The 26,364-nt window shown below is 44.9% G+C and overlaps 1 protein-coding gene across 1 annotated transcript in view; it reads left to right on the top strand.

Annotated features, from left to right (window-relative positions):
- Positions 1-322: 322 nt before the first annotated feature.
- LOC118396358 (serine/threonine-protein kinase SIK3 homolog) overlaps positions 323-26,364 on the top strand; it is a 50,381-nt gene continuing 24,339 nt past the window's right edge. The window contains 4 exon segments of the mRNA XM_052524259.1: positions 323-704; positions 25,465-25,581; positions 25,809-25,872; positions 26,120-26,281. Coding sequence (XP_052380219.1) covers positions 339-704; positions 25,465-25,581; positions 25,809-25,872; positions 26,120-26,281 — 709 coding nt within the window. The 5' untranslated portion in view covers positions 323-338.

Raw genomic sequence — 26,364 nt, forward strand, 5'->3', positions numbered from 1 at the left:
TAACAGAATAGAATGGAATAGACCAGAATATAATAACTGTACTTTTTTCAGATGGAACGTCTGAACGAGGTGATGCGTGACATTTTGCAGGCAATAAAGTATTTAGAATGAGTTGAACCAGAGATGTTGAATCCATCCAACCATGTGATGTACACTTAACAGACATGTGAAACTGCATGGCAGTTCTCGGTTAAGAAACACACACAGACTTGCGCTAGCGCTATAATGCGCAGTTCTGTTGCCAAGGCAACCGTTTCCGTGGATGAAGTCATTGTTACGCTGATAGTTGCTATAGTTACAACCTAGAGAGGGCGCTGCGAAGGGGCTGTCTACGTAATATGACGCAGGGCGGGGGCGTGCCCGCGATGCGCGCTGCGCAAGGCTGGTTGTTGTTCCCGCAGAGAGGCGAGAAGATGGCGGCCGTGTCAAGCGGAGGTGCAGCTGGGTCCGCTGCGGCCGGGATTACGCACTCTACCCGACCGGCCCACGCAGGCATGGGCGCCCAGAACCGAGCACAGCCATCCTCTGGGATCAGCCACTCCAATCGACCTACCCCGGCTGCGGGGTGCATCACCAACCCCGGCCACCCCTCGGCCAGCAGGCCCCCCCCAGCCCGAGTGGGCTACTACGAAATCGAGCGGACCATCGGGAAGGGGAATTTCGCCGTTGTTAAATTGGCAACACACATCATCACCAAAGCAAAGGTACGATGATTAATAAAAGGTTTTTGAACGGGATCAATTATAGGTTGTCAACGATTTGTACTCATTTGACTGTGTTATCGCTGTCACTCTCATCTAGGCTGAAGATTGGGCCTTCGGGCTCGGGAGCGAGTAACGTTACAACGTCTTGTCCGCTTTTGGTCGCAGTGCTCAGTGCGGGGGTGTAAACATGGGGCATCATAAGCAACCATTCGCCTTGTAGTTTTTTCCGACGAGTTTTTACCATGATACAATCAGTTCTAATGTAACAAGGACAGCGGGGGTCACTTGTCGACGGAGAGAAGGGTACCGCTGGGATGAAAGAGGAGAGGGGGACTTCGAGGGTAACGTTTGCTATTTGGCTGCGGTAGTTAACTAACGTTACATTTGTTCTATTTGTGGTTTGCAATCAGCTAGCTAGCTGACCAGCTATTTTTGGCATTATGTATTAGCTAGGTAGGATCACAAGAATCGTGTTATCTATGTCATCGGTAGTTTTTACGTATCATTAGCAAGCATATATATATATATATATATATATATGTTAGATTTTGGAGTGAATGTTCCTTTGGCAATCGTTGACTAGGTAACTAACTGAAAAAACAAGCTGGGTTGACAGGCTGTTAACGTATTGCTGTCTGGCCAGATCTCATCCCTAAAAATGTGTTGACTTAACAATGTATTTTCTCACTGAAAGAGTTTGAATGTTTAACATTCTCTCATGGTGTATTCATTTAATATAAGGGGGTGTTTTCAAGAACTGGTATTTTAGTTTGTGCCAGGTTATGTGGCATTTTCATTTGGGTATAGGCAGGGGCTATGGGCTGCCTCAGATATGTCATAGCTTATTGATAACCCTTTGAGTGTGCGTATGCTGTTGCATAGTGTGGGCGTCTGTAGGCAGATGCATTGCTGGCAGATAGGCACTGGAGACTACAGATCTTTTTTTTCTTCAATATTGAAACAAAAAAAACAATCATAGTAGTCCCAATTTTTTTTTTTACCTACATCTCATTCATCCTTATTGTTGAGAGACCTTAGCATGAACAGTAGGCTACTTTTGAAAAAATCCACGTTTTGCCTTTACACAAATTACCATTCAGTTTTTTCCCCCCAGGTGTCTTATTGTGAAGCGGTTTTATTTTTTTCTCTCAATAACGACCAAGGAGTAGAGCAGGGCAAACGATAGCCTACCCACTCTGGCCATGCTTTTAAACCTGTGCCAGTGCCACTAAACCTGTGACCAACTCCTGCTAATAAGACTGTGGATCTGCAACACGCTCATGGGATCGAACTGAGGCCAGAGTCATTAGAGAGGGATAAACAGAAGGCTACCTGTAAGGGAATCACGATTGTAAAGTGTGTATAAGACAGAAAACGTCACTACGTCTATGTGCGTTGTGTGATGGAGGCTGACTGTTCTGATAGATTAACTCACATGGTGACATGGAACATGTTCAAAACCATATTAGGCTATAGCCTAAGCAGCTTTAACTAATCTACAGAACTTGTGAAAATGTATTTGTAGGGAACCACATATTAGTGCCTTAAAGTTACATAACAATTCATTGATAAAACACTGACCACTAAAAACTACAATCTCTTGATTATTAGGGCAAGTTTTTTTGTTGAGTGATACTTTTGCGCAGGGGGACTCCACACAGGCCCTGATATTTTGCATTCTGCTGGATTGGTAGAGTGGATTGCATTAGTGCAATTTGAAAATGCTAGCTAGCTAGTTCTTCCTGGGTGATGAACATTGGGTTGTTATTTTACCTGACATGCATGTGGTTCTTTGTAGAATTTTGACCCGGAGTCATATAAAATCAGGTGTTTTTCTACTACAACAGTTAATCCACAGATTTAAAGGGAAACCCTGTTATCTTTAATTAATCTCTCCTTGTTTGTCTTTCAAGCATCCACGTGGGTTTGTATTTTCCTCATATCCGATAAGGAGGGGGAGACTTGCAGCTTGTGGAGTGTCTAAAAAATAACCAAGTTATATTTTAGCACTTGGCAACGCAGATGCGCAAGAATGGTGTGGATGAAATGATTGAGTAACGTGTATGTGTACATTTATTTTGCTACGCTCGTGCATGCAACATTGGCAGTGTGGTTTGCATGTAAGGTTTAGAGGAAGTAGCTCGTCCAAATATTATTGTTTTGGCTTTGTCATTGAATGTACCACCACCCAAAACATGTTTTGTCCCCTGTTTTTTACCCCTCCCATTGCATCTTATGAAGCATGATATATTTTTGACATTTGACAGCCAACATGCTTCAGGTTCACCTTTGTTCTTTGTACAATTTAAATGGGACTAGCTAATGTTTTTGAAAATAGATGCCCAAGCACATGAAACCAGTGCATTGGTGCTGCCTTCTCACCAACTCAAGGTTACAAATGCTGATATTTCTGGTCATGTTTATGAAATTCAAAGTCCAAACAAGAGCATGTTATGCAACCGAAGAGCTGCTGACATCCTGAGCCTCTTCTAGCTACATCAACTAATTTCTACTGAATTCAAACAATTCAGCATTTATGTTGCTCACAAACATTGACACAACACCCTCCCTAGCAGTCAGTTAGCCTACGTAGAAGTGAGCCATTTCAGCGTATTTGGACTAGTCTTCTAACTGCACACCTTCTCCGCCAGTATTAGTCATGCCTAATCAGTGGTGTGAAAGACCGGAGCTCAAGCTCAGTGCTCCGGTCTGCAACATCAGCCAAGGAGAAGGGGATTGTTGAGCCGGGGTGTTAGACTAAGCAAGGCATCACAGCTCTGGAAGAGGGACACTCCAAGAGCCGCTAGGCCAGACCTGACACGCTCGGGACGAGGTCAACAACAAAACACACACACCCCTGAATAAAAAAATAAATAAGTGTTTATAAACCTAAATATGTCTGCCAACTGCCTAGCTCCCTCCCTCCCCCTCCTTATCAGAAGACTTGGCACCTCCTCTTGGCTCCACTACAGTCAGACAGGTATGGTTAAAGATGACAGCCGGCGTGCTCTGGCTTGTCTGCGGTGCGTCGCACCGTCTCCTCACGTTACACTGTGTCTATCCAGACTTCCTCCCCTACTGCCTCCTCCTCAGTTTAGATTTGCATTGAGGAGGAGGAGGAGCAGTAGCCACGATGTCCAGGCAACGTTAGATAACGGGCCTAACGCACGTGTCACACTGTGATTTAATTTTTATGAATAAAGGTGGTGTTGCTGCTTTACCTACCTTCATGTCCCATAGTTCTTGTTGGTGTGCGTTCAGTACTAGCTCTAGTGGAATCTGGCCTAGGTCTAATTTGTCATTTTTAAAAATCCAAAAACCAGTAGTTTTTGACAGGCAATTTCATACTACTCATTTATAGTGACTTCATATCTGACTAGGCTCGTTGGTAGTAGGCTAGCTAGATTATAGTGAAAAAACATTCTCACACATATACAGTAGACCGGCCATACTCAACTGGCGACCCGGACCCAGAACAGGGTCAAAGTAAATAGAAATACGTCGGCCTTCGACCCCCGACATGGGAAAATGTGTAGAATTGCAGGAAATTAGCTTAAATCAGCAAAAATCCCTGACCCATGCAAAATGTGTAGAAATTAGTGGGAAGTTAGCTTTAAAACTGCACAATTGTCTTTCCTCTATCAAATGCGCTATGAACAATTTGGGGTTGCAAGGTGTGGGTTTGTTATTACGCCGATAATTGACAATAATCATCCCGATCTTTGCCACCTAGGAAGTTTGTATGACCGGACGTTCTCAAATAGTCCTTAAGTACCCCAGCAGTAGACTATTCCTTCAGCTATTTAATTAAACATTAGGTTTTTCTTTTTTGATAGTCACTGAGTCAATAGCATTGTCCAAACTTACCCCCTTTTACCAAAGAAAGGTTCCTAGTAGGAGTCCCCTTAATGGTGACTTTCACCTACATTCAGGTCTTACTGGCTGTATGGTCTGGGTCCATGCGGTACAACACTGTCTCATCAGCTATATTTAGCCTCTTGACTAATAGCCCCATAGTCCGCATGTGCCAGTCCGGCACCCCCTCGAGTCAGTTGGCAACGTTGACGTACACATTAGAGTCACTTAACGTTAGTGTGCTATCAACGTCACGCTCCCCGGGAAAGGTAATTCCATTGGAATCTTGTTGGTATCCATAGAGATGGAGGACAACAGAGACTTGATGCTCGTCATGATCCCTCTCCATGTATGGAGCTCAGCCGCCACCAGGGTACCACACTCATTGGTTGATCTCAAGATCCAATGCAAACTCTGTCTATAGAAAAACTCTTCTCATTTTTAAATGGAGGTGTTCCATATTTTCTGATGGAGGTTTAAGTGGGTGGTTTAATCAGATTGAGGTTTTGGCCAATGTGACCGTGGCCATTGAAGCAATAAGGAACTAGAGACTGGTATATCGTGAATAGGCTATCATGATTATACCCACAACTGGGACTCAGCCAATCAGCATCCAGAACTGGAACTACCCATTTTTTGATCCAGATTATCCTCTGGGTTGTGTCTGTTAGTGTTTTACGCCTCTTTACTTATCTGCTCGCTTGCTTTGATTTTTTTTTAGAAAGACTGAGTTTGTCCATTTAGGGTATTGGCTGCCTCATTGATGAATGAGACCTATTCACAGTTAAAATAGCACCTGCACTCCTGATGCGCATGTATATGAGTAGGCTGTTACTTTGGCACACACACACGCTCTACAGTTCAGACGGACGCATGCAGGAATATCTGAACTTGGACCTTATGAGCTGAGTCACCCACATGCGTGGCACACACAGAACAGTCTTTCTCTCCCTGGAGGTGTGCGTAAAGCCTGTGGCTCCCCTGTGCGGTTGAAGGGCAGGGTGACCGCTTGTTGGTAACTAGCACGTGTCGATACAACGAGGCCACAGCCGCCACACTGGTTCCCCCCCCCAGGTTAAAGTCTGAGACTCTCGTTACTGGTAACCTTGCACCGAGTCTGGAGATCAATTGAACTTTCACCCTGTGTGGTGGCCCAGTCTTCATGATGATGACAGAACGTTGAGCAGCGGGGTGAGGACCTCCTGCATGCAGCGCTGCGTCGTGTTGCCGTTGAAAGGATCAAGCAGAGCCAACGAACAACATGGGTTGAATAAATGATGCAGGCTTATTTGTGTGATCATGTGATGCTTATGGCACACCTGAATAGAAGGGAAACCCTCTACAACAGGGAACCCAGCGGGAAAAGCTGATCGAAATAATAAAGTTATTATAACCGGTTTATAGCTTAACCAGTTCTTGTTAAGTGGTTGTGATAACGCCATTTCAACTGACCTTTAGCCGGAAATGTGAATGTTTTTGATGTCAGTATTGGCAAATATGATAATTTCCCCCCCCCAAACTAGAACAATGTCAAACTGATCATCTCTTGCTCTCACACAGCAGAATACAAGTACGAGCATGCAACACGGTCACTCGCATGCAGCACAGTCACTCGCATACACACGCTTGGTAGCACTCTGTGTACCCAAACCAACCCTGTCCTCAATCCCACTCATCCTGATTGTCAAATGTTAAGAATCACTGTGTGTGTGTGTGTGTGTGTGTGTGTGTGTGTGTGTGTGTGTGTGTGTGTGTGTGTGTGTGTGTGTGTAGGCTATGTTTGTATGAATGTGTGTTTTGAATGTCTCTGTGTGTCTGTGTATACAGTGGGGCAAAAAAGTATTTAGTCAGCCACCAATTGTGCAAGTTCTCCCACTTAAAAAGATGAGGCCTGTAATTTTCATCATAGGTACACTTCAACTATGACAGACAAAATGAGAAAAAAAATCCAGAAAATCACATTGTAGGATTTTTAATTAATTTATTTGCAAATGATGGTGGAAAATAAGTATTTGGTCAATAACAAAAGTTTACCTCAATACTTTTTTATATACCCTTTGTTGGCAGTCTTCACAAGGTTTTCACACACTGTTGCTGGTATTTTGGCCCATTCCTCCATGCAGATCTCCTCTAGAGCAGTGATGTTTTGGGGCTGTTGCTGGGCAACTCGGACTTTCAACTCCCTCCAAAGATTTTCTATGGGGTTGAGATCTGGAGACTGGCTAGGCCACTTCAGGACCTTGAAATGCTTCTTACGAAGCCACTCCTTCAATGCCCGGGCGATGTGTTTGGGATCATTGTCATGCTGAAAGACCCAGCCACGTTTCATCTTCAATGCCCTTGCTGATGGTAGGCTTTGTTACTTTGGTCCCAGCTCTCTGCAGGTCATTCACTAGGTCCCCCCGTGTGGTTCTGGGATTTTTGCACACCGTTCTTGTGATCATTTTGACCCCACGTGGTGACATCTTGCGTGGAGCCCCAGATCGAGGGAGATTATCAGTGGTCTTGTATGTCTTCCATTTCCTAATAATTGCTCCCACAGTTGATTTCCTCAAACCAAGCTGCTTACCTATTGCAGATTCAGTCTTCCCAGCCTGGTGCAGGTCTACAATTTTGTTTCTGGTGTCCTTTGACAGCTCTTTGGTCTTGGCCATAGTGGAGTTTGGAGTGTGACTGTTTGAGGTTGTGGACAGGTGTCTTTTATACTGATAACAAGTTCAAACAGGTGCCATTAATACAGGTAACGAGTGTGGGACAGAGGAGCCTCTTAAAGAAGAAGTTACAGGTCTGTGAAAGCCAGAAATCTTGCTTGTTTGTAGGTGACCAAATACTTATTTTCCACCATAATTTGCAAATAAATTCATTAAAAATCCTACAATGTGATTTTCTGGATTGTTTTTTTCCCCCCTCACTTTGTCTGTCATAGTTGAAGTGTACCTATGATGAGAATTACAGGCCTCTCATCTTTTTAAATGGGAGAACTTGCACAATTGGTCGCTGACTAAATACTTTTTTGCCCCACTGAATATCCAGGCTGTATCACAACCAGCCGTGATTGGGAGTCCCATAGGCCGGCACACAATTGGCCCAGCGTCGTCCGGGTTTGGCTGGTGTAGGCCGTCATTGTAAATAAGAATTTGTTCTTCACTGACTTGCCTAGTTAAATAAAGGTTAAATAAATAAATATATGTTTATGTGTGTAGGGGGAAGGGGAGTCTTGGTCTCCTCTCAGATGAGGACACAGTGCTGGTCTCTGTCGGTCAGCATTGCTCCTGAGCCCATGCGGCTTTGGGCCTCACTGACTGACTGCAGTAAAGATTAAATAACTTCTCATTGCAGACAGCTGAGATGGAATGTTCACGGCTGTCTTTTTAAAACGCTCTCACCTGTTAGCCAATGTTCCTTCAAATGTCTTTCAGCACTAGTCTGCCGAGCGCAAACTTGAACATTGAAAATTCTGTGCAACTTCCAGCGTGCGTGTTCTGTGAACACTGAGGCTGTACTTGCCTTAAGTTAGTTTTAACAGTGGCCATGTTGGTGACTGTGGCTATTTGATCATAACGTAGGCCTGCCATCAAAAACAATGGAGAAAATACATCCCATAACATTTTAACATGGAAATAGAACAGCTATCATTCAGCCTACAGTTGCAGCCAATGTGTGACGTTCAATGTAGGCCTTCATTCCATGGGACTTTTGAATAAAAAACAACTAAAAACATGCAGGGCTTGACATGAACCTGTTTATCTGCTTGTCCTTCAGACAAGGAGGTGTTTGATGCAAGAATCCACTCCACTCCAAAATAAAAGGCATTATTATTCCCATTCCATTATTAAAGAGAAACTAGCAAAGGGTATGAACAAAATGTGCACACGTGGCTACATGCAGCTCTCGCTTTCATCTCAAAACAAGCGCATCTACTCATGACCGCCCATGCTGTAAGCACAGTCCAGTTCAATGTAAGTGGCACAGATCCATATATGGCAAGGGTCTATTTGCATATAGGGCTACTGCAGCTCTGATTGTTTATGCCGCACAGATCTGTGTAGAGTACGGGCTGAGTAGTCCGTGTCAATGCAATACAATTGTATTTATTCAGACCCTTTGACCTTTTCCACATTTTGTTGCATTACAGCCTTAACCTAAAATGTATTAAAACACAAAATAACAATAACAAGGCTATATACAGGGGTTACCGAGTCGATGTGCAAGGGGACAGGTTAGTCGAGGTCATTTGTACACGTAGGTAGGGGTGAAGTGTCTATGCATAGATAATAAACAGCGAGCGTGGGGGTCAGTCAATGTAAATAGTCCGGTGGCCACTTGATTAATTGTTCAGCAGTCTTATGGCTTGGTGGTAGAAGCTGTTAAGGAGCCTTTTGGACCTAGACTTAGCTCTCCGGCACCACTTGCCGTGCGGTAGCAGAGAGAACAGTCTATGACTTGGGTGATTGGCGTCTTTGACATTTTTTTGGCTTTCCTCTGACACTGCCTATTATATAGGTCCTTGATGGCAGGAAGCTTGGCCCCAGTGATGTACTGGGCCGTACGCACTACCCTCTGTAGCGCCTTACGGTCATATGCCGAGCAGTTGCCATACCAGGCGGTGATGCAACCGGTCAGGATGCTCTCTGGTGCAGCTGTAAAACATTTTGAGGATCTGGGGACCAATGCCAAATCTTTTCAGTCTTCTGAAGTGTTAAAAATGTGTTGTTGTGCCCTCTTCACAACTGTCTTGGTGTGTTTGGACCATCATAGTTTGTTGATGATGTGGAACTTAACTCTCGACCCGCTCCACTACAGCCACTTCGATGATAAAATGTAAGTTAAACAACGCGGAAAAAAACGAACAAAATAACAGTTGGTTAGGAGCACGTAAAACGTCAGCCATCCTCTCTGGCGCCATTCTACCCACTGTAGCAATGAGGTTTGTGCAGTAAGCTATAGGTCCAATACATTATCACCTCATATTGGCTTTGCTTGAATTGCCCTGCCAATGCATTGTTGTTCTGGACATTTTTTTTTTTTCAAATTTTGAGGTAGGTTATATGATCACACAGGTTATAGCTCCGTTGTATTATTACTTGTGAAGCACAGCTGAGTGAGCGTACATTTAAATAATATGCTTTTTATTTTATCGGGCTGATGGTGCCCGCATCTGATGGTCAGTCTCAGCTGATGGGGAGAGCAGCAGACTGAGGGTCCGCCTCAACATCCCTCCGCTCTACCTGTCCTCCACTGACACTGACCAAAAAGGAACACCGTCTTCCATATGATGGCGAAACTCGGGTTGCACTGCATTATTTCTGCCTCATGCACAAGTTCGTTGTTACTCCTATGAACAGAGAGTGAAATATTCTTTGATATTAAAAAATACCCAAGATAATAATAACATCAACACAAGCCCATAGATACACTACTTATTCATTACTGCTGCAGGTCTTGTTGTAGTGCAGAGTGGAAATGGGAAGAATACTCATTTTATGGCTTATAAAAGTGTTGAATACAAAGAGTTGACAGTGCTGAGTAAGAACTTAAACATGAACTCGGTCATAAAAACAGCATCTCGTTGCTGTAGTTGTTGACAGTCTCTCTTCACGGTTTTAAACGTTTTGAAATCTGTCTTAACTTTGCTGTAGCTTTCTTTTATACCTGCCACATCACTGCAGACAGCCATCTGAGCCACCCGATTGGCCAGCGGTAGGCCTATGGTGCACATGATTTGCTCTCTGGGCCCGCCGGGAAGGTAGCGTTTTGTACCTCCAGAGACATTAAATGGTTGAAAATAGCAACAGTTCACCTCCCGGGCACGCAGAGCACCTGAATCGGATGCACCTACCGTCAACTGCCAGAGACGAATAAAACAAACAGGAACACAAGTCTTTATTGTTGGATTTTTTTTACGGAAATGTTTGCGATCGACCGGTTGGTGACCACTGCTCTAGAAAGTTGAGTGAAGTTCAAACTCATGCTTCTCTCTGTGGGCTGATATTTCTGCCCAGGTGCTGGGCGGCAGTCTTGGGCTACTGCACGTGCCACGTGCACAGTTTACATTTACATTACATTTAAGTCATTTAGCAGACGCTCTTATCCAGAGCGACTTACAAATTGGTGCATTCACGTTATGACATCCAGTGGAACAGCCACTTTACAATAGTGCATCTAAATCTTTTAAGGGGGGGTGAGAAGGATTACTTTATCCTATCCTAGGTATTCCTTAAAGAGGTGGGGTTTCAGGTGTCTCCGGAAGGTGGTGATTGACTCCGCTGTCCTGGCGTCGTGAGGGAGTGTGTTCCACCATTGGGGAGCCAGAGCAGCGAACAGTTTTGACTGGGCTGAGCGGGAACTGTACTTCCTCAGTGGTAGGGAGGCGAGCAGGCCAGAGGTGGATGAACGCAGTGCCATTGTTTGGGTGTAGGGCCTGATCAGAGCCTGGAGGTACTGAGGTGCCGTTCCCCTCACAGCTCCCAGGCAAGCACCATGGTCTTGTAGCGGATGCAGCTTCAACTGGAAGCCAGTGGAGAGAGCGGAGGAGCGGGGTGACGTGAGAGAACTTGGGAAGGTTGAACACCAGACGGGCTGCGGCGTTCTGGATGAGTTGTAGGGGTTTAATGGCACAGGCAGGGAGCCCAGCCAACAGCGAGTTGCAGTAATCCAGACGGGAGATGACAAGTGCCTGGATTAGGACCTGCGCCGCTTCCTGTGTGAGGCAGGGTCGTACTCTGCGGATGTTGTAGAGCATGAACCTACAGGAACGGGCCACCGCCTTGATGTTAGTTGAGAACGACAGGGTGTTGTCCAGGATCACGCCAAGGTTCTTAGCGCTCTGGGAGGAGGACACAATGGAGTTGTCAACCGTGATGGCGAGATCATGGAACGGGCAGTCCTTCCCCGGGAGGAAGAGCAGCTCCGTCTTGCCGAGGTTCAGCTTGAGGTGGTGATCCGTCATCCACACTGATATGTCTGCCAGACATGCAGAGATGCGATTCGCCACCTGGTCATCAGAAGGGGAAAGGAGAAGATTAATTGTGTGTCGTCTGCATAGCAATGATAGGAGAGACCATGTGAGGTTATGACAGAGCCAAGTGACTTGGTGTATAGCGAGAATAGGAGAGGGCCTAGAACAGAGCCCTGGGGGACACCAGTGGTGAGAGCGCGTGGTGAGGAGACAGATTCTCGCCACGCCACCTGGTAGGAGCGACCTGTCAGATAGGACGCAATCCAAGCGTGGGCCGCGCCGGAGATGCCCAACTCGGAGAGGGTGGAGAGGAGGATCTGATGGTTCACAGTATCGAAGGCAGCCGATAGGTCTAGAAGGATGAGAGCAGAGGAGAGAGAGTTAGCTTTAGCAGTGCGGAGCGCCTCCGTGATACAGAGAAGAGCAGTCTCAGTTGAATGACTAGTCTTGAAACCTGACTGATTTGGATCAAGAAGGTCATTCTGAGAGAGATAGCGGGAGAGCTGGCCAAGGACGGCACGTTCAAGAGTTTTGGAGAGAAAAGAAAGAAGGGATACTGGTCTGTAGTTGTTGACATCGGAGGGATCGAGTGTAGGTTTTTTCAGAAGGGGTGCAACTCTCGCTCTCTTGAAGACGGAAGGGACGTAGCCAGCGGTCAGGGATGAGTTGATGAGCGAGGTGAGGTAAGGGAGAAGGTCTCCGGAAATGGTCTGGAGAAGAGAGGAGGGGATAGGGTCGAGCGGGCAGGTTGTTGGGCGGCCGGCCGTCACAAGACGCGAGATTTCATCTGGAGAGAGAGGGGAGAAAGAGGTCAGAGCACAGGGTAGGGCAGTGTGAGCAGAACCAGCGGTGTCGTTTGACTTAGCAAACGAGGATCGGATGTCGTCGACCTTCTTTTCAAAATGGTTGACGAAGTCATGTGCAGAGAGGGAGGAGGGGGGAGGGGGAGGAGGATTCAGGAGGGAGGAGAAGGTGGCAAAGAGCTTCCTAGGGTTAGAGGCAGATGCTTGGAATTTAGAGTGGTAGAAAGTGGCTTTAGCAGCAGAGACAGAGGAGGAAAATGTAGAGAGGAGGGAGCGAAAGGATGCCAGGTCCGCAGGGGAGGCGAGTTTTCCTCCATTTCCGCTCGGCTGCCCGGAGCCCTGTTCTGTGAGCTCGCAATGAGTCGTCGAGCCACGGAGCGGGAGGGGGACCGAGCCGGCCTGGAAGATAGGGGACATAGAGAGTCAAAGGATGCAGAAAGGGAAGAGAGGAGGGTTGAGGAGGCAGAATCAGGAGATAGGTTGGAGAAGGTTTGAGCAGAGGGAAGAGATGATAGGAGGGAAGAGGAGAGCGTAGCGGGGAGAGAGAGCGAAGGTTGGGACGGCGCGATACCATCCGAGTAGGGGCAGTGTGGGAAGTGTTGGATGAGAGCGAGAGGGAAAAGGATACAAGGTAGTGGTCGGAGACTTGGAGGGGAGTTGCAATGAGGTTAGTGGAAGAACAGCATCTAGTAAAGATGAGGTCGAGCGTATTGCCTGCCTTGTGAGTAGGGGGGAAGGTGAGAGGGTGAGGTCAAAGAGGAAAGGAGTGGAAAGAAGGAGGCAGAGAGGAATGATTCAAAGGTAGACGTGGGGAGGTTAAAGTCGCCCAGAACTGTGAGAGGTGAGCCGTCCTCAGGAAAGGAGCTTATCAAGACATCAAGCTCATTGATGAACTCTCCGAGGGGACCTGGGGGCGATAAATGATAAGGATGTTAAGCTTGAAAGGGCTGGTAACTGTGACAGCATGAAATTCAAAGGAGGCGATAGACAGATGGGTAAGGGGAGAAAGAGAGAATGACCACTTGGGAGAGATGAGGATCCCGGTGCCACCACCCCGCTGACCAGAAGCTCTCGGGGTGTGCGAGAACACGTGGGCGGACGAAGAGAGCAGTAGGAGTAGCAGTGTTATCTGTGGTGATCCATGTTTCCGTCAGTGCCAAGAAGTCGAGGGACTGGAGGGAGGCATAGGCTGAGATGAACTCTGCCTTGTTGGCCGCAGATCGGCAGTTCCAGAGGCTACCGGAGACCTGGAACTCCACGTGGGTCGTGCGCGCTGGGACCACCAGATTAGGGTGACCGCGGCCACGCGGTGTGGAGCGTTTGTATGGTCTGTGCAGAGAGGAGATAACAGGGATAGACAGACACATAGTTGACAGGCTACAGAAGAGGCTACGCTAATGCAAGGAGATTGGAATGACAAGTGGACTACACGTCTCGAATGTTCAGAAAGTTAAGCTTACGTAGCAAGAATCTTATTGACTAAAATGATTAAAATGATACAGTACTGCTGAACATTGCTGTTACCCTACTTATTGGTATCTCCAGTGGCGATTTTTAGCATGTAAATCTTGGTGGGGCAAGAAAAAAATGTTGGATGCATTCCAGCAAAGCCACCAAACAATACATTAATTGCACTGTAACGGTGACAAACAATGCCCACAAACTGTTAGGGATCTACATAAAGCTATCCCGACCGCAGAGTCCCGACCGCAGAGTCCCGACACTTCTATTATAGAATATTGTGTGTGCTGAATTTGCATGTGCAAGCCAAGCACAACCACCTACTAGAGGCCGACTGATTATTCGGACTGGCCGATTTAATTAGGGCCGATTTTTCATAACAATCGGTAACACCGATTGTGGCCGTCTTTAAATTTGAACCTTTATTTAGCTAAGCAAGTCAGTTAAGAACACATTCTTATTTTCAATGACGACCTAGGTGGGGAGGTTAACTGCCTTGTTCAGGGGCAGAACGACAGATTTTTACCTTGTCAGCTCGGGGATTCGATCCTGCAACCTTCCGCTTTCTAGTCCAACGCTCTAACCACCTGCCCTCCACAAGGCTGACTACCTGTTATGCGAGTGCAACAAGAAGCCAAGGTAAGTTGCTGGCATTAAACTTATCTTATAAAAAACAATCAACCTTAACATAATCACTAGTTAACTACACATGGTTGATGATATTAGTAGTTTATCTAGCGTGTCCTGCGTTGCTTATAATTGATGCGGTGCCTGTTAATTTCTCATCGAATCACAGCCTACTTCTCCAAACGGGTGATGATTTAACAAGCACATTTGCGAAAAAAGCACCGTCGTTGCACCAATGTACCTAACTATAAACATCAATGCCTTTCTTTAAAATCAATACACAAGCATATATTTTTAAACCTGCATATTTAGTTAATATTGCCTGCTAACACGACTTTCTTATAACTAGGGAAATTGTGTCACTTCTCTTGCTTTCCGTGCAAGCAGTCAGGGTAGATGCAGCAGTTTGGGCCGCCTTGGCGAACTGTGTGAAGACCATTTATTCCTAACAAAGACCGTAATTAATTTGCCAGAATTGTACATAATTATGACAACATTGAAGGTTGTACAATGTAACAGCAATATTTAGACATAGGGATGCCACCCGTTAGATAAAATACGTAACGGTTCCGCATTTCACTGAAGGAATAAATTATTTTTTTCTCGAAATTATAGTTTCCGGATTTGACCATATTAATGACCTAAGGCTCATATTTCTGTGTGTTATTATGTTATAAATAAGTCTATGATTTGATAGAGCAGTCTGACTGAGCAGTGGTAGGCAGCAGCAGGCTCTTAAGCATTCATTCAAAAAGCACTTTCGTGTGCTTCAAGCATTGACCTGTTTATGACTTCAAGCCTATCAACTCCCGAGATTAGGCTGGTGTAACCAGCTAGTTAGCGGGGTGCGCGCTAATAGTGTTTCAATCGGGGACGGCACTCGCTCTGAGACCTTGAAGTAGTTGTTCCCCTTGCTCTGCAAGGGCCGTGGAATTTGTGGAGCGATGGATAACGATGCTTCGAGGGTGGCTATTTTCGATGTGTTCCTAGTTCGAGCCCTTTTAGGGGCGAGGAGGTGGACGGAAGCTATACTGTTACATTGGCAATACTAAAGTGCCTATAAGAACATCCAATAGTCAAAGGTATATGAAATACAAATGGTATAGAGAGAAATAGTCCTATAATTCCTATAATAACTACAACCTAAAACTTCTTGCCTGGGGATATTGAAGAATCATGTTAAAAGGAACCACCAGCTTTCATATGTTCTTATTTCCTGAGCAAGGAACATAAACTTTAGCTTTTTTACATGGCACATATTGCACTTTTGCTTTCTTCTCCAACACTTTGTTTTTGCATTATTTAAACCAAATTGAACTTGTTTCATTATTTATTTGAGGCTAAATTGATTTTATTGATGTATTATATTAAGTTAAAATAGAAGTGTTCATTCAGTATTGTTGTCATTATTACAAATAAATAAATAAAAAGAATCGGCCGATATAATCGGTATCGGCGTTGAAAAAAAAAAAAAACATAATCGGTCGACCTCTACCACCTACTATCAGTAGCACTGTCAAAGCTGTACAATACAGTAGCCAAACAAGTACACGCCAGGCCACGTATGTGTTTACAATACCGCGTTGGTGAAAATAGACCAAATGATTAGGATGAGGCACATGGGCTACTTACGGCTTACTACACAACATACACTTAGTATTACTTTCTTAGCTACAGTAACATATCTCCCTGGCATATTACATCCTTTATGCAGCAGCATACAATACATTTTTGGACTCACCTTGTGAAGGTGGCACAGCGGTCCTTTGTTGGCAAATTTTGTCATCAAACTTCAATCATCAAAGTCTGGCATTCTCTGAATTTATGGTGGGAACTCTTGGAAAAGAAGATCACAGCCATTCCATTGAATAGCAGGCTAATGTTAGTGGTTTCTTTGCAACGCTTGCATATTCCTTCCAAACGACTCATTGTTGAATTTGCGATTTCCAACTTGTTGGGTATTCTTCATGGCCAATGAGCACCGATATGTTTTATTTGTAATTTATCCTCGTTATTTCTCTTAATTTGACAAGGATTTAAAAGGATTTGCCAGTAGATTGTCGACTTGATGACAACTGATGATGACTGCTCGCTAAGACTTTGAAAGGTAGATGTTGACATGATCAGTCCAATCAAAGCTACTGTAGATAAATGTGATTTGATGTAATTTTATCTGTGGCCAATGACCTTGAGCCTTCTTGGATGGGCACTAATAATCTAAGTCTATAGCAGAACCCAAAGGGCTCAAATTCTTGATGTCTACCCTTAAAGGTGGGTGACGTAGTGTCCCTGGCCAATCACGGTGCAATGTTGAGCCAATCATGGTGCAATGCTCCTATTTTCAGCTAGCCTGCCCCACAACCACAGAAAACACTGAGCTAGGCTGAAACGCCTGCATTTTGGAGCTGCCTGTTTGCATGCGGCTTTATTAACTCAATTATATATATACACAACCGTTCAAAAGTTTGGGCTCACTTAGAAATTTACTTGTTTTTGTCCATTAAAATAACATTGATCAGAAATACAGTGTCGACATTGTTAATGTTGTAAATTACAATTGTAGCTGGAAACCGCTGATTTTTAATGGAATATCTACGTAGGCGTACAGAGGCCCATTATCAGCAACATATCACTCCTGTGTTCCAATGGCACGTTGTGTTAGCTAATCCAAGTGTCATTTTAAAAGGCTAATTGATAATTAGATAACCCTGAAAACTGTTGTGCTAATTAAAGAAGCAATTTAACCGGCCTTCTTTAGACTAGTTGAGTATCTGGTGCATCAGCACTTGTGGATTCGAATACAGGCTCAAAAGGGCCAGAAACAAAGACTTTTCTTCTGAAACTCGTCAGTCTATTCTTGTTCAGAGAAGTTAAGGCTATTCCATGCGAGAAATTGCCAAGAAACTGAAGATCTCATACAATGCTGTGTACTACTCCCTTCACAGAACAGCGCAAACTGGCCCTAACCAGAATAGAATGAGGAGTTGGAGGCCCCGGTGCACAACTGAGCAAGAGGACAAGTACATTAGTGTGTCTAGTTTGAGAAACAGACGCTTCACAAGTCCTCAACTGGCAGCTTCATTAAATAGTACCTGAAAAACAGCAGTCTCAACGTCAACAGAGAAGAGGCGACTCTGGGATGCTGGCCTCGGGAGTGCTTGACGCCATCTGTCAAGCATGGTGGAGGCAATGTGATGGTCTAGGGGTGGTGGTAAAGTGGGAGATTTGTACAGGGTAAAAGGGATCTTGAAGGAAAGTCATCACTCCATTTTGCAACACCATGCCATACCCTGTGGATGGCACTTAATTGGAGCCAATTTCCTCCTCCAACAAAACAATAACCCAAAGCACAGCTCCAAACTATGCAACAACTATTTAGGGAAGAAGCAGTCAGATGGTATGTCTATAATGGAGTGGCCAGCAGAGTCACCGGATCTCAACCCTATTGAGCTGGTATTCTGTCTATAATGGAGTGGTCAGCACAGTCACCGGATCTCAACCCTATTGAGCTGGTATTCTGTCTATAATGGAGTGGTCAGCACAGTCACCGGATCTCAACCCCATTGAGCTGGTATTCTGTCTATAATGGAGTGGTCAGCACAGTCACCGGATCTCAACCCTATTGAGCTGGTATTCTGTCTATAATGGAGTGGTCAGCACAGTCACCGGATCTCAACCCTATTGAGCTGGTATTCTGTCTATAATGGAGTGGCCAACACAGCCACCGGATCTCAACCCTATTGAGCTGGTATTCTGTCTATAATGGAGTGGTCAGCACAGTCACCGGATCTCAACCCTATTGAGCTGGTATTCTGTCTATAATGGAGTGGTCAGCACAGTTACCGGATCTCAACCCTATTGAGCTGGTATTCTGTCTATAATGGAGTGGTCAGCACAGTCACCGGATCTCAACCCTATTGAGCTGGTATTCTGTCTATAATGGAGTGGTCAGCACAGTCACCGGATCTCAACCCTATTGAGCTGGTATTCTGTCTATAATGGAGTGGTCAGCACAGTCACCGGATCTCAACCCTATTGAGCTGGTATTCTGTCTATAATGGAGTGGTCAGCACAGTCACCGGATCTCAACCCTATTGAGCTGGTATTCTGTCTATAATGGAGTGGTCAGCACAGTCACCGGATCTCAACCCTATTGAGCTGGTATTCTGTCTATAATGGAGTGGTCAGCACAGTCACCGGATCTCAACCCTATTGAGCTGGTATTCTGTCTATAATGGAGTGGCCAACACAGCCACCGGATCTCAACCCTATTGAGCTGGTATTCTGTCTATAATGGAGTGGTCAGCACAGTCACCGGATCTCAACCCCATTGAGCTGGTATTCTGTCTATAATGGAGTGGTCAGCACAGTCACCGGATCTCAACCCTATTGAGCTGGTATTCTGTCTATAATGGAGTGGTCAGCACAGTCACCGGTTCTCAACCCTATTGAGCTGGTATTCTGTCTATAATGGAGTGGTCAGCACAGTCACCGGATCTCAACCCTATTGAGCTGGTATTCTGTCTATAATGGAGTGGTCAGCACAGTCACCGGATCTCAACCCTATTGAGCTGGTATTCTGTCTATAATGGAGTGGCCAGCACAGTCACCGGATCTCAACCCCATTGAGCTGGTATTCTGTCTATAATGGAGTGGTCAGCACAGTCACCGGATCTCAACCCTATTGAGCTGGTATTCTGTCTATAATGGAGTGGTCAGCACAGTCACCGGATCTCAACCCTATTGAGCTGGTATTCTGTCTATAATGGAGTGGCCAGCACAGTCACCGGATCTCAACCCTATTGAGCTGGTATTCTGTCTATAATGGAGTGGTCAGCACAGTCACCGGATCTCAACCCTATTGAGCTGGTATTCTGTCTATAATGGAGTGGCCAGCACAGTCACTGGATCTCAACCCTATTGAGCTGTTGTGGGAGCAGCTTGACCGTATGTATGCAAGAAGTGCCCATCAAGCCAATCCAACTTGTAGAAGGTGCTTCAGGAAGCATGGGGTGAAATCTCTTCAGATTACCTCAACTAATTGACAACTAGAATGCCAAAGGTCTGCAAGGCTGTAATTGCTACAAATGGAGGATTATTTGACAAAAGCAAAGTTTGAAGGACACAATTATTATTTCAATTAAAAATAATTATTTATAACCTTGTCAACGTCTTGACTATATTTCTATTCATTTTGCAACTCATTTCATGTATGTTTTCCTGGAAAACAAGGACATTTCTAAATGACCCAGAACTTTTGAACGGTAGTGTATATTTCTTTGCGTTGTTTGCAAACTGATATGTGACGTGTATCCCACATGATATCAGTCTAGGCCAGGCTAAATCCACAAAACCAGTCTGTTTCATTTAGTTTGTGTTAACCTCCTTGTTCTATTGTATCTTTTTTAAACATAATTTGTAATCCGTCTTCGATATCCAGATTGACATTTTTTGTTTTTCATATTCGACTCTCGTGAGCTCTCCACGGTCATCCGCTGTTATATAAAGCCTGGAAGGAATTTCATGATGACAGTCGTCGTTTGTATATGAAACTTGAAAAGTCCTCTTGTCCACATTCCGTTGGTGTAATTGTCAGCAGCACAGTCGTGTTGTTTAGAGCGCCTTGCCCTAAATAATCTGCTGGCGTTGTAAACCTATTTCTTTCTCCTGTTCATTTTGTTCCTGGTTGCTACGTCTCAGCAGTGGCGTGGTGCTATGGTTAGGTCAACAGTCTTGTGATCGCGGGGGCTATGTGACACTTCAGCTTAACCGGCTCTCTTCTGTATCCATATCTTTCAATGGAAAATTCCCAAAGTAAAGCAGGCCAGACACGTCACCCCTCCCAAGTAGATTACTGTAACTATAACTGTACATTATAAACCAGCCAGTAGTTCCAACTACAACTGGCTATTGAACTGAATTGCGTGTGTGAGGAAATGAGTTGCGCTAGTCATTATGATAGTGTGTCCAAACTCCTCTATTGGTGCTCAGCTTATCAGGCCAAATGATGTTCTCTCAAACATCCTGCAGGCGCCAGATTTTATAGGCCAGCGTAGCTCTCTCTTCCAGTTTTGATTTCGGCCCGATTTCCTTATTTTGAGTCCATTTGCATGGAGAGGGACTTGATGTTCCCAAAGTATTTGGGTTTGCTGCGTGAGACCGGGAGTGTGAACTCAATGCCCCGTGACCTTTCTCCCTCATTTGGGCTTTTCTGTTTTTACTGTGTAATACCAGTTTGTGTGTGTGGTGTTCATTCTCTCTCTGTGTGTGTGTGTGTGTGTGGTGTTCATTCTCTCTGTGTGTGTGTGTGTGTGTGTGTGTGGTGTTCATTCTGTGTGTAGTGTGGTGTTCATTCTCTCCCTGTGTGTATTTATGTGTGTGTGTGTGTGTGTGTGTGTGTGTGTGTGGTCATTGTGTGTGTGGTGTTCACTGTGTGTGTAGTGTGGTGGTCATTCTGTGTGTGGTGTTGTGTTCAATGTGTGTATTGTGTGTGTGTTTTTCAAGTGTGTCCCTGCTCCAGATGCTGGGCCTCGTACCCACAATGGGGTGGAGGGGTGCTAGAACACCATGTGCCTGGCTCTTCCTTTTCCTGTCCGCTAGCCGGAAATGGGCCCGCAGCTTGCTCTCAGATGGCCCCATTCTATTATCTCGGCCAAGAACAGAGAGGGGGAAGAGTAGCATCAGATATTACCACTATTCCCAGAATGTGAAGCCAGCTCACAAGGATGTTTAGAGAGCAGGTTTTCGTCTCATTCTCGACAGACCACCGCATTACACTGTTAGGCTAATTTATTCATTTATTCATTAGCCTAAAACCTGACGTCGAGCTGACACGTCACAGTTAGTGGTAAAAGATAGCACCGTCAGGATTGAGTAGATCGGCAAGGTGTCAAACTCAATTGCGGGAGGGTCGTGTGTTTGCGAGGTTTCCCACCTCCCTTGTACTTGATCGATACATTTAAGGTAATTGATTAGTTAGGAACCCCTCACCTGGTTGTCTAGGTCTTCATTAGACACAAAACACACAGTGCCTTCAAAAAGTATTCATACCCCTTGACTTATTCCACATTTTGTTGTGTTACAGCCTGAATTCAAAATGGATCAAAACATTCTCACACATCTACACACAATACCCTTTAATTACAAAGGGAAAATATGTTTTTAGAATTGTTTTCAAATGTATTGAAAATGAAATACATTTACATTAGTATTCACACTCCTGAGACAATACACAGCGATTACAGCTGAGTCTTTCTTGGTAAGTCCAAGAGCTTTGCACACCTGGATTCTACAATATTTATCTGTTATTCTTTTCAAAATTATTCAAGCTCTGTCAAGTTGATTATTGATCATTCCTAGACAAACATTCACTGTCATCTTGGTAAGCAACTCTGTTGTAGATGTGGCCTTGTGTTCCCATTGTCTGGTGGAAAGCAGTCTGAGCCAGGTAGGATTTGTCCTGTGCTTAGCTCCATCTATTTATTTTTTATCCTGAAAAACTCTGCCGTTCTTAACGATTACAAGCATACCCATAACATGACGCAGCCACCACTATGCTTGAAAATATGGAGAGTGGTACTCAGTAATGTGTTGTATTGGATTTGCCCCAAACATCATGCTTTGTATTCAGGCCAAAAATCTAATTGTTGTGAAATGTTTTTTTTTGCAGTTTTTATTTATTTACCTTTATTTAACTAGGCAAGTCAGTTAAGAACAAATTCTTATTTTCAATGACGGCCTAGGAACAGTGGGTTAACTGCCTGTTCAGGGGCAGAACGACAGATTTGTACCTTGTCAGCTCGGGGGTTTGAACTTGCAACCTTCCGATTACTAGTCCAACGCTCTAACCACTAAGCTACCCTGCCGCCCCGCAGTATTACGTGTGTGTTTTTAAGAAAAAAGTAACAATACAAAACATACAAACGACAACATACAGATGCACACAAACATCCACAACATCAACTCTGCCCAGAACCACCTGATCACAGCACCATCTCCAGTGCCAGTAACACTCTCTGCCACATGGCCTCAAACTGCACCATGTTGTTTCTCTCTGTTGCCCACGTGCACTTTCAACATTTAGATAATAAAGCATTTGACCTTTCCATTGTGTTAACGATGGGGAATTGGTTGATTTCCAGTTAGGTATACATTTTTTTCAAAATGATTGATGAGAAACGAATCGCCCAACCCACTGGGTATCTGACTGCACCCTCATATGCCTAACTGCAAACAGGACGCATGTTTTGGAATATTTGTTATTCTGTACAGGCTTCTTTCTTTTCACTCCCATTTAGGTTCGTATTGTGGACTAACTACAATGTCGTTGATCCATCGTCAGTTTTCTTCTATCACAGCCGTTCAACTCAAACTGTTTGAAAGTCACCATTGACCTCATGGTGAAATCCCTGAAATCCTCTCCGGCAACTGATTTGGGAAGGATGCCTGTATCTTTGTGGTAACTGGGTGTATTGGTACAACATTGAAAGTGTAATTAATAACTTCACCATGCTCAAAGGGATATTCAATGTCTGCTTTCAAGATTATTATTCTTTTTTTTAACCCATCTACCAATTAGGTGCCATTCTTTGTGAGGCGTTGGAAAACCTCCCTGGTCTTTGTGGTTGAATCTGTGTTTGAAATCCACTGCTCGCCTGAGGGACCGTACAATTATCTGTATGTGTGGGATACAGAGATGAGGTAGTCATTAAAAAATCATGTTGCACAAAGAGTGAGTCCATGCAACTTATTATGTGCGTCGCTAAGGACATTATTATTCCTGCACTTATTCAGGCTTGCCAGAACAAAGTGGTGCAATACTTATTGACTTAAGACATTATCATTTTTTTATTAATTTTGAAAAACATAATTCCACTTTGACATTGTGGGGTATTTAAGTCAATTTAAATTCAGGCTGTAACAAAACAAAATGTGGAAAAAGTCGAGTGACGTGAATACTTTCTGAAGGTGCTGTAGCCCTCAAGGAATTGAGTTTGACACCCCTGGATTGTATATGCTGACCTGTTATTTCAGTACCATTATGTTAGTTAACCCCTCCCCTAAGGTCTCTGTCAATGTCAGGTTAGCTGGGGGGGGGGCTCAGCTTAGTTGTAGGTGTGCGCCCCTCGTTGGGTCTTTGACAGGCGCTAGGCTATTTATAAAATCCATGTCTTATTTATTATATGATGAACATGATAGGCTAATTCCTCAAACCTATAAGGCAAATTCCCTGGCTTTTGCGGATGGTGTGAGATGAGAGAGGTGGGAATATTTGCTTTCTTTGTCTCCGTGTTGGTGTTTCTGTGGTTCTTTATCTAAGCCAAAGGAAGTGTCTGATTATCTGATATGAATTAATTAGATTTATTTTTAATTCACCTTTATTTAACCAGGTAGGCAAATTGAGAACGAGTTCTCATTTGCAATTGCGACCTGGCCAAGATGAGGCGGCAGGGTAGCCTAGTGGTTTTACGATGGTATGTTTGGCAGCATGCGTGAAGGATGCTTTGTTGCGAAATAGGAAGACAATTCTAGATTTAACTTTGGATTGGAGATGTTTAATGTGAGTCTGGAAGGAGAGTTTACAGTCTAACCAGACACCTAGGTATTTATAGTTGTCCACATATTCGAAGTCAGAACCGTCCAGAGTAGTGATGCTGGAAAGGCGGGCAGGTGCAGGCAGCGATCGGTTGAAGAGCATGCATTTGGTTTTACTTGTATTTAAGAACAGTTGGAGGCCACGGAAGGAGAGTTGTATGGCATTGAAGCTCATCTGGAGGGTTGTTAACACAGTGTCCAAAGAAGGGCCAGAAGTATACAGCATGTCATTTGCTTAGAGGTGGATCAGAGACTCACCAGCAGCAAGAACGACATCATTGATGTATACAGAGAAGAGAGTTGGCCCAAGATTTGAACCCTCTGGCACCCCCATAGAGACTGCCAGAGCCCCGGGCAACAGGCCCTCCGATTTAACACACTGAACTCTATCAGAGAAGTAGTTTGTGAACCAGGCGAGGCAATCATTTGAGAAACCAAGGCTATCGAGTCTGCCGATGAGGATGTGGTGATTGACAGAGTCGAAAGCCTTGGCCAGGTCGATGAATACGGCTGCACAGTATTGTTTCTTATCGATGGCGGTTAAGATATTGTTTAGGACCTTGGGCATGGCTGAGGTGCACCCATGACCAGCTCTGAAACCAGATTGCATAGCGGAGAAGGGGCGTTGTGATTCGAAATGGTCGGTAATCTGTTTGTTGACTTGGCTTTCGAAGACCTTAGAAAGGCAGGGTAGGATAGATATAGGTCCGTAGCAGTTTGGGTCAAGAGTGTCCCCCCCTTTGAAGAGGGGGATGACCGCAGCTGCTTTCCAATCTTTGGGCATCTCAGACGACACAAAAGAGGTTGAACAGGCTAGTAATAGGGGTTGCAACAATTTCGGCAGATAATTTTTTAGAAAGAAAAGGTCCAGATTGTCTAGCCCGGCTGATTTATAGGGGTTCAGATTTTGCAGCTCTTTCAGAACATCAGCTGACTGGATTTGGGAGAAGGAGAAATGGGGAAGGCTTGGGTGAGTTGCTGTTGGGGGTACAGGGCTGTTGACCGGGGTAGGGGTAGCCAGGTGGAAAGCATGGCCAGCCGTTGAAAAATGCTTATTGAAATTCTCAATTATAGTGGATTTGTCGGTGGTGACAGAGTTTCCTATCCTCAGTGCAGTGGGCAGCTGGGAGGAGGTGTTCTTATTCTCCATGGACTTTACAGTCCCAGAATTTTTGGGGGTTTTGTGTTGCAGGAAGCAAATTTCTGCTTGATAAAGCTAGCCTGGGCTGAGTTCCAAATGGCATCCTACTACCTATACAGTGCACTACCTTTAGTGCAGTCAATAGGGAATAGGGTGCCACTGTGTCCCTGATCAGTGCTCTGACTTTGACCTCCTGTTGATGAGTCGGGTATGGTCACTCATTGATGAGTCATTTTGCTCAAATGGTTTTGGTTCGCTTGAAATGGTTCAATAGATATCTTGTACTAACTCCCACTCCATTGCCTTTCTGTCTCTGTTCAGGTGGCCATCAAAATAGTGGACAAGACCCAGCTGGACGATGAGAACCTGAAGAAGATCTTCAGGGAGGTGCAGATCATGAAGATGCTGAGGCACCCTCACATCATTCGTCTCTACCAGGTCAGTAGATCACAGCTCTGGGGTGGAGTTTGCTCTAAGTACAGATCTAGGATCCCTTCCCACAACCATAACCTTAACCGTTTGCATGGAGAATGCTAATCTGACCCAAGATCAGTGTCTACAGGCAACTTCACCCTAAACCGGATCCACACTGCTGATGCCGTATGTTTCGTGATGTTGACTGAAGCGGTTATATTGTCAATGCAAATGTCTGTCTCTCTCATCAGGTAATGGAGACCGAGAGGATGATCTACCTGGTAACAGAATATGCCAGTGGCGGGGAGATTTTTGGTAAGTTTGTCTTTTGTAGTGAGCCATTGTCTTTTTGTATGCTCCACTTGTGCACAATTGTATGGTTTACTACCTATGTCAATGGCTCTGACTAGTGACGATCTGTTTGTCTGTGATCCTGCGTTTGACGTCGTCATTGTTTCAATGTGATGTGAAGTGGTGGATCTCGGGGAAATGCAAAGCAAAACCCCTGTAAAAGGCAAATTAACTGAATTTGAACTTTGGCCTCTCGCCTGTCTGTGTTCAGACCACCTGGTGGCCCACGGCAGGATGGCGGAGAAGGACGCGCGGCGGAAGTTCAAGCAGATCGTGGCGGCCGTCCACTTCTGCCACTGCCGCAACATCGTCCACCGAGACCTGAAGGCCGAAAACCTGCTCCTGGACCACAATCTCAACATCAAGATTGCCGGTATAGTTTTTCATTTGATTTCTAGGAGTGTGTTGGGGTTGATCACGGGAAGAGAAGGTTGACCCCCCCTCGCTTATCTCCTC

This window comes from Oncorhynchus keta, chromosome 1, assembly GCF_023373465.1.
Source record: "Oncorhynchus keta strain PuntledgeMale-10-30-2019 chromosome 1, Oket_V2, whole genome shotgun sequence".
In the NCBI taxonomy this organism is placed as follows: domain Eukaryota; kingdom Metazoa; phylum Chordata; class Actinopteri; order Salmoniformes; family Salmonidae; genus Oncorhynchus; species Oncorhynchus keta.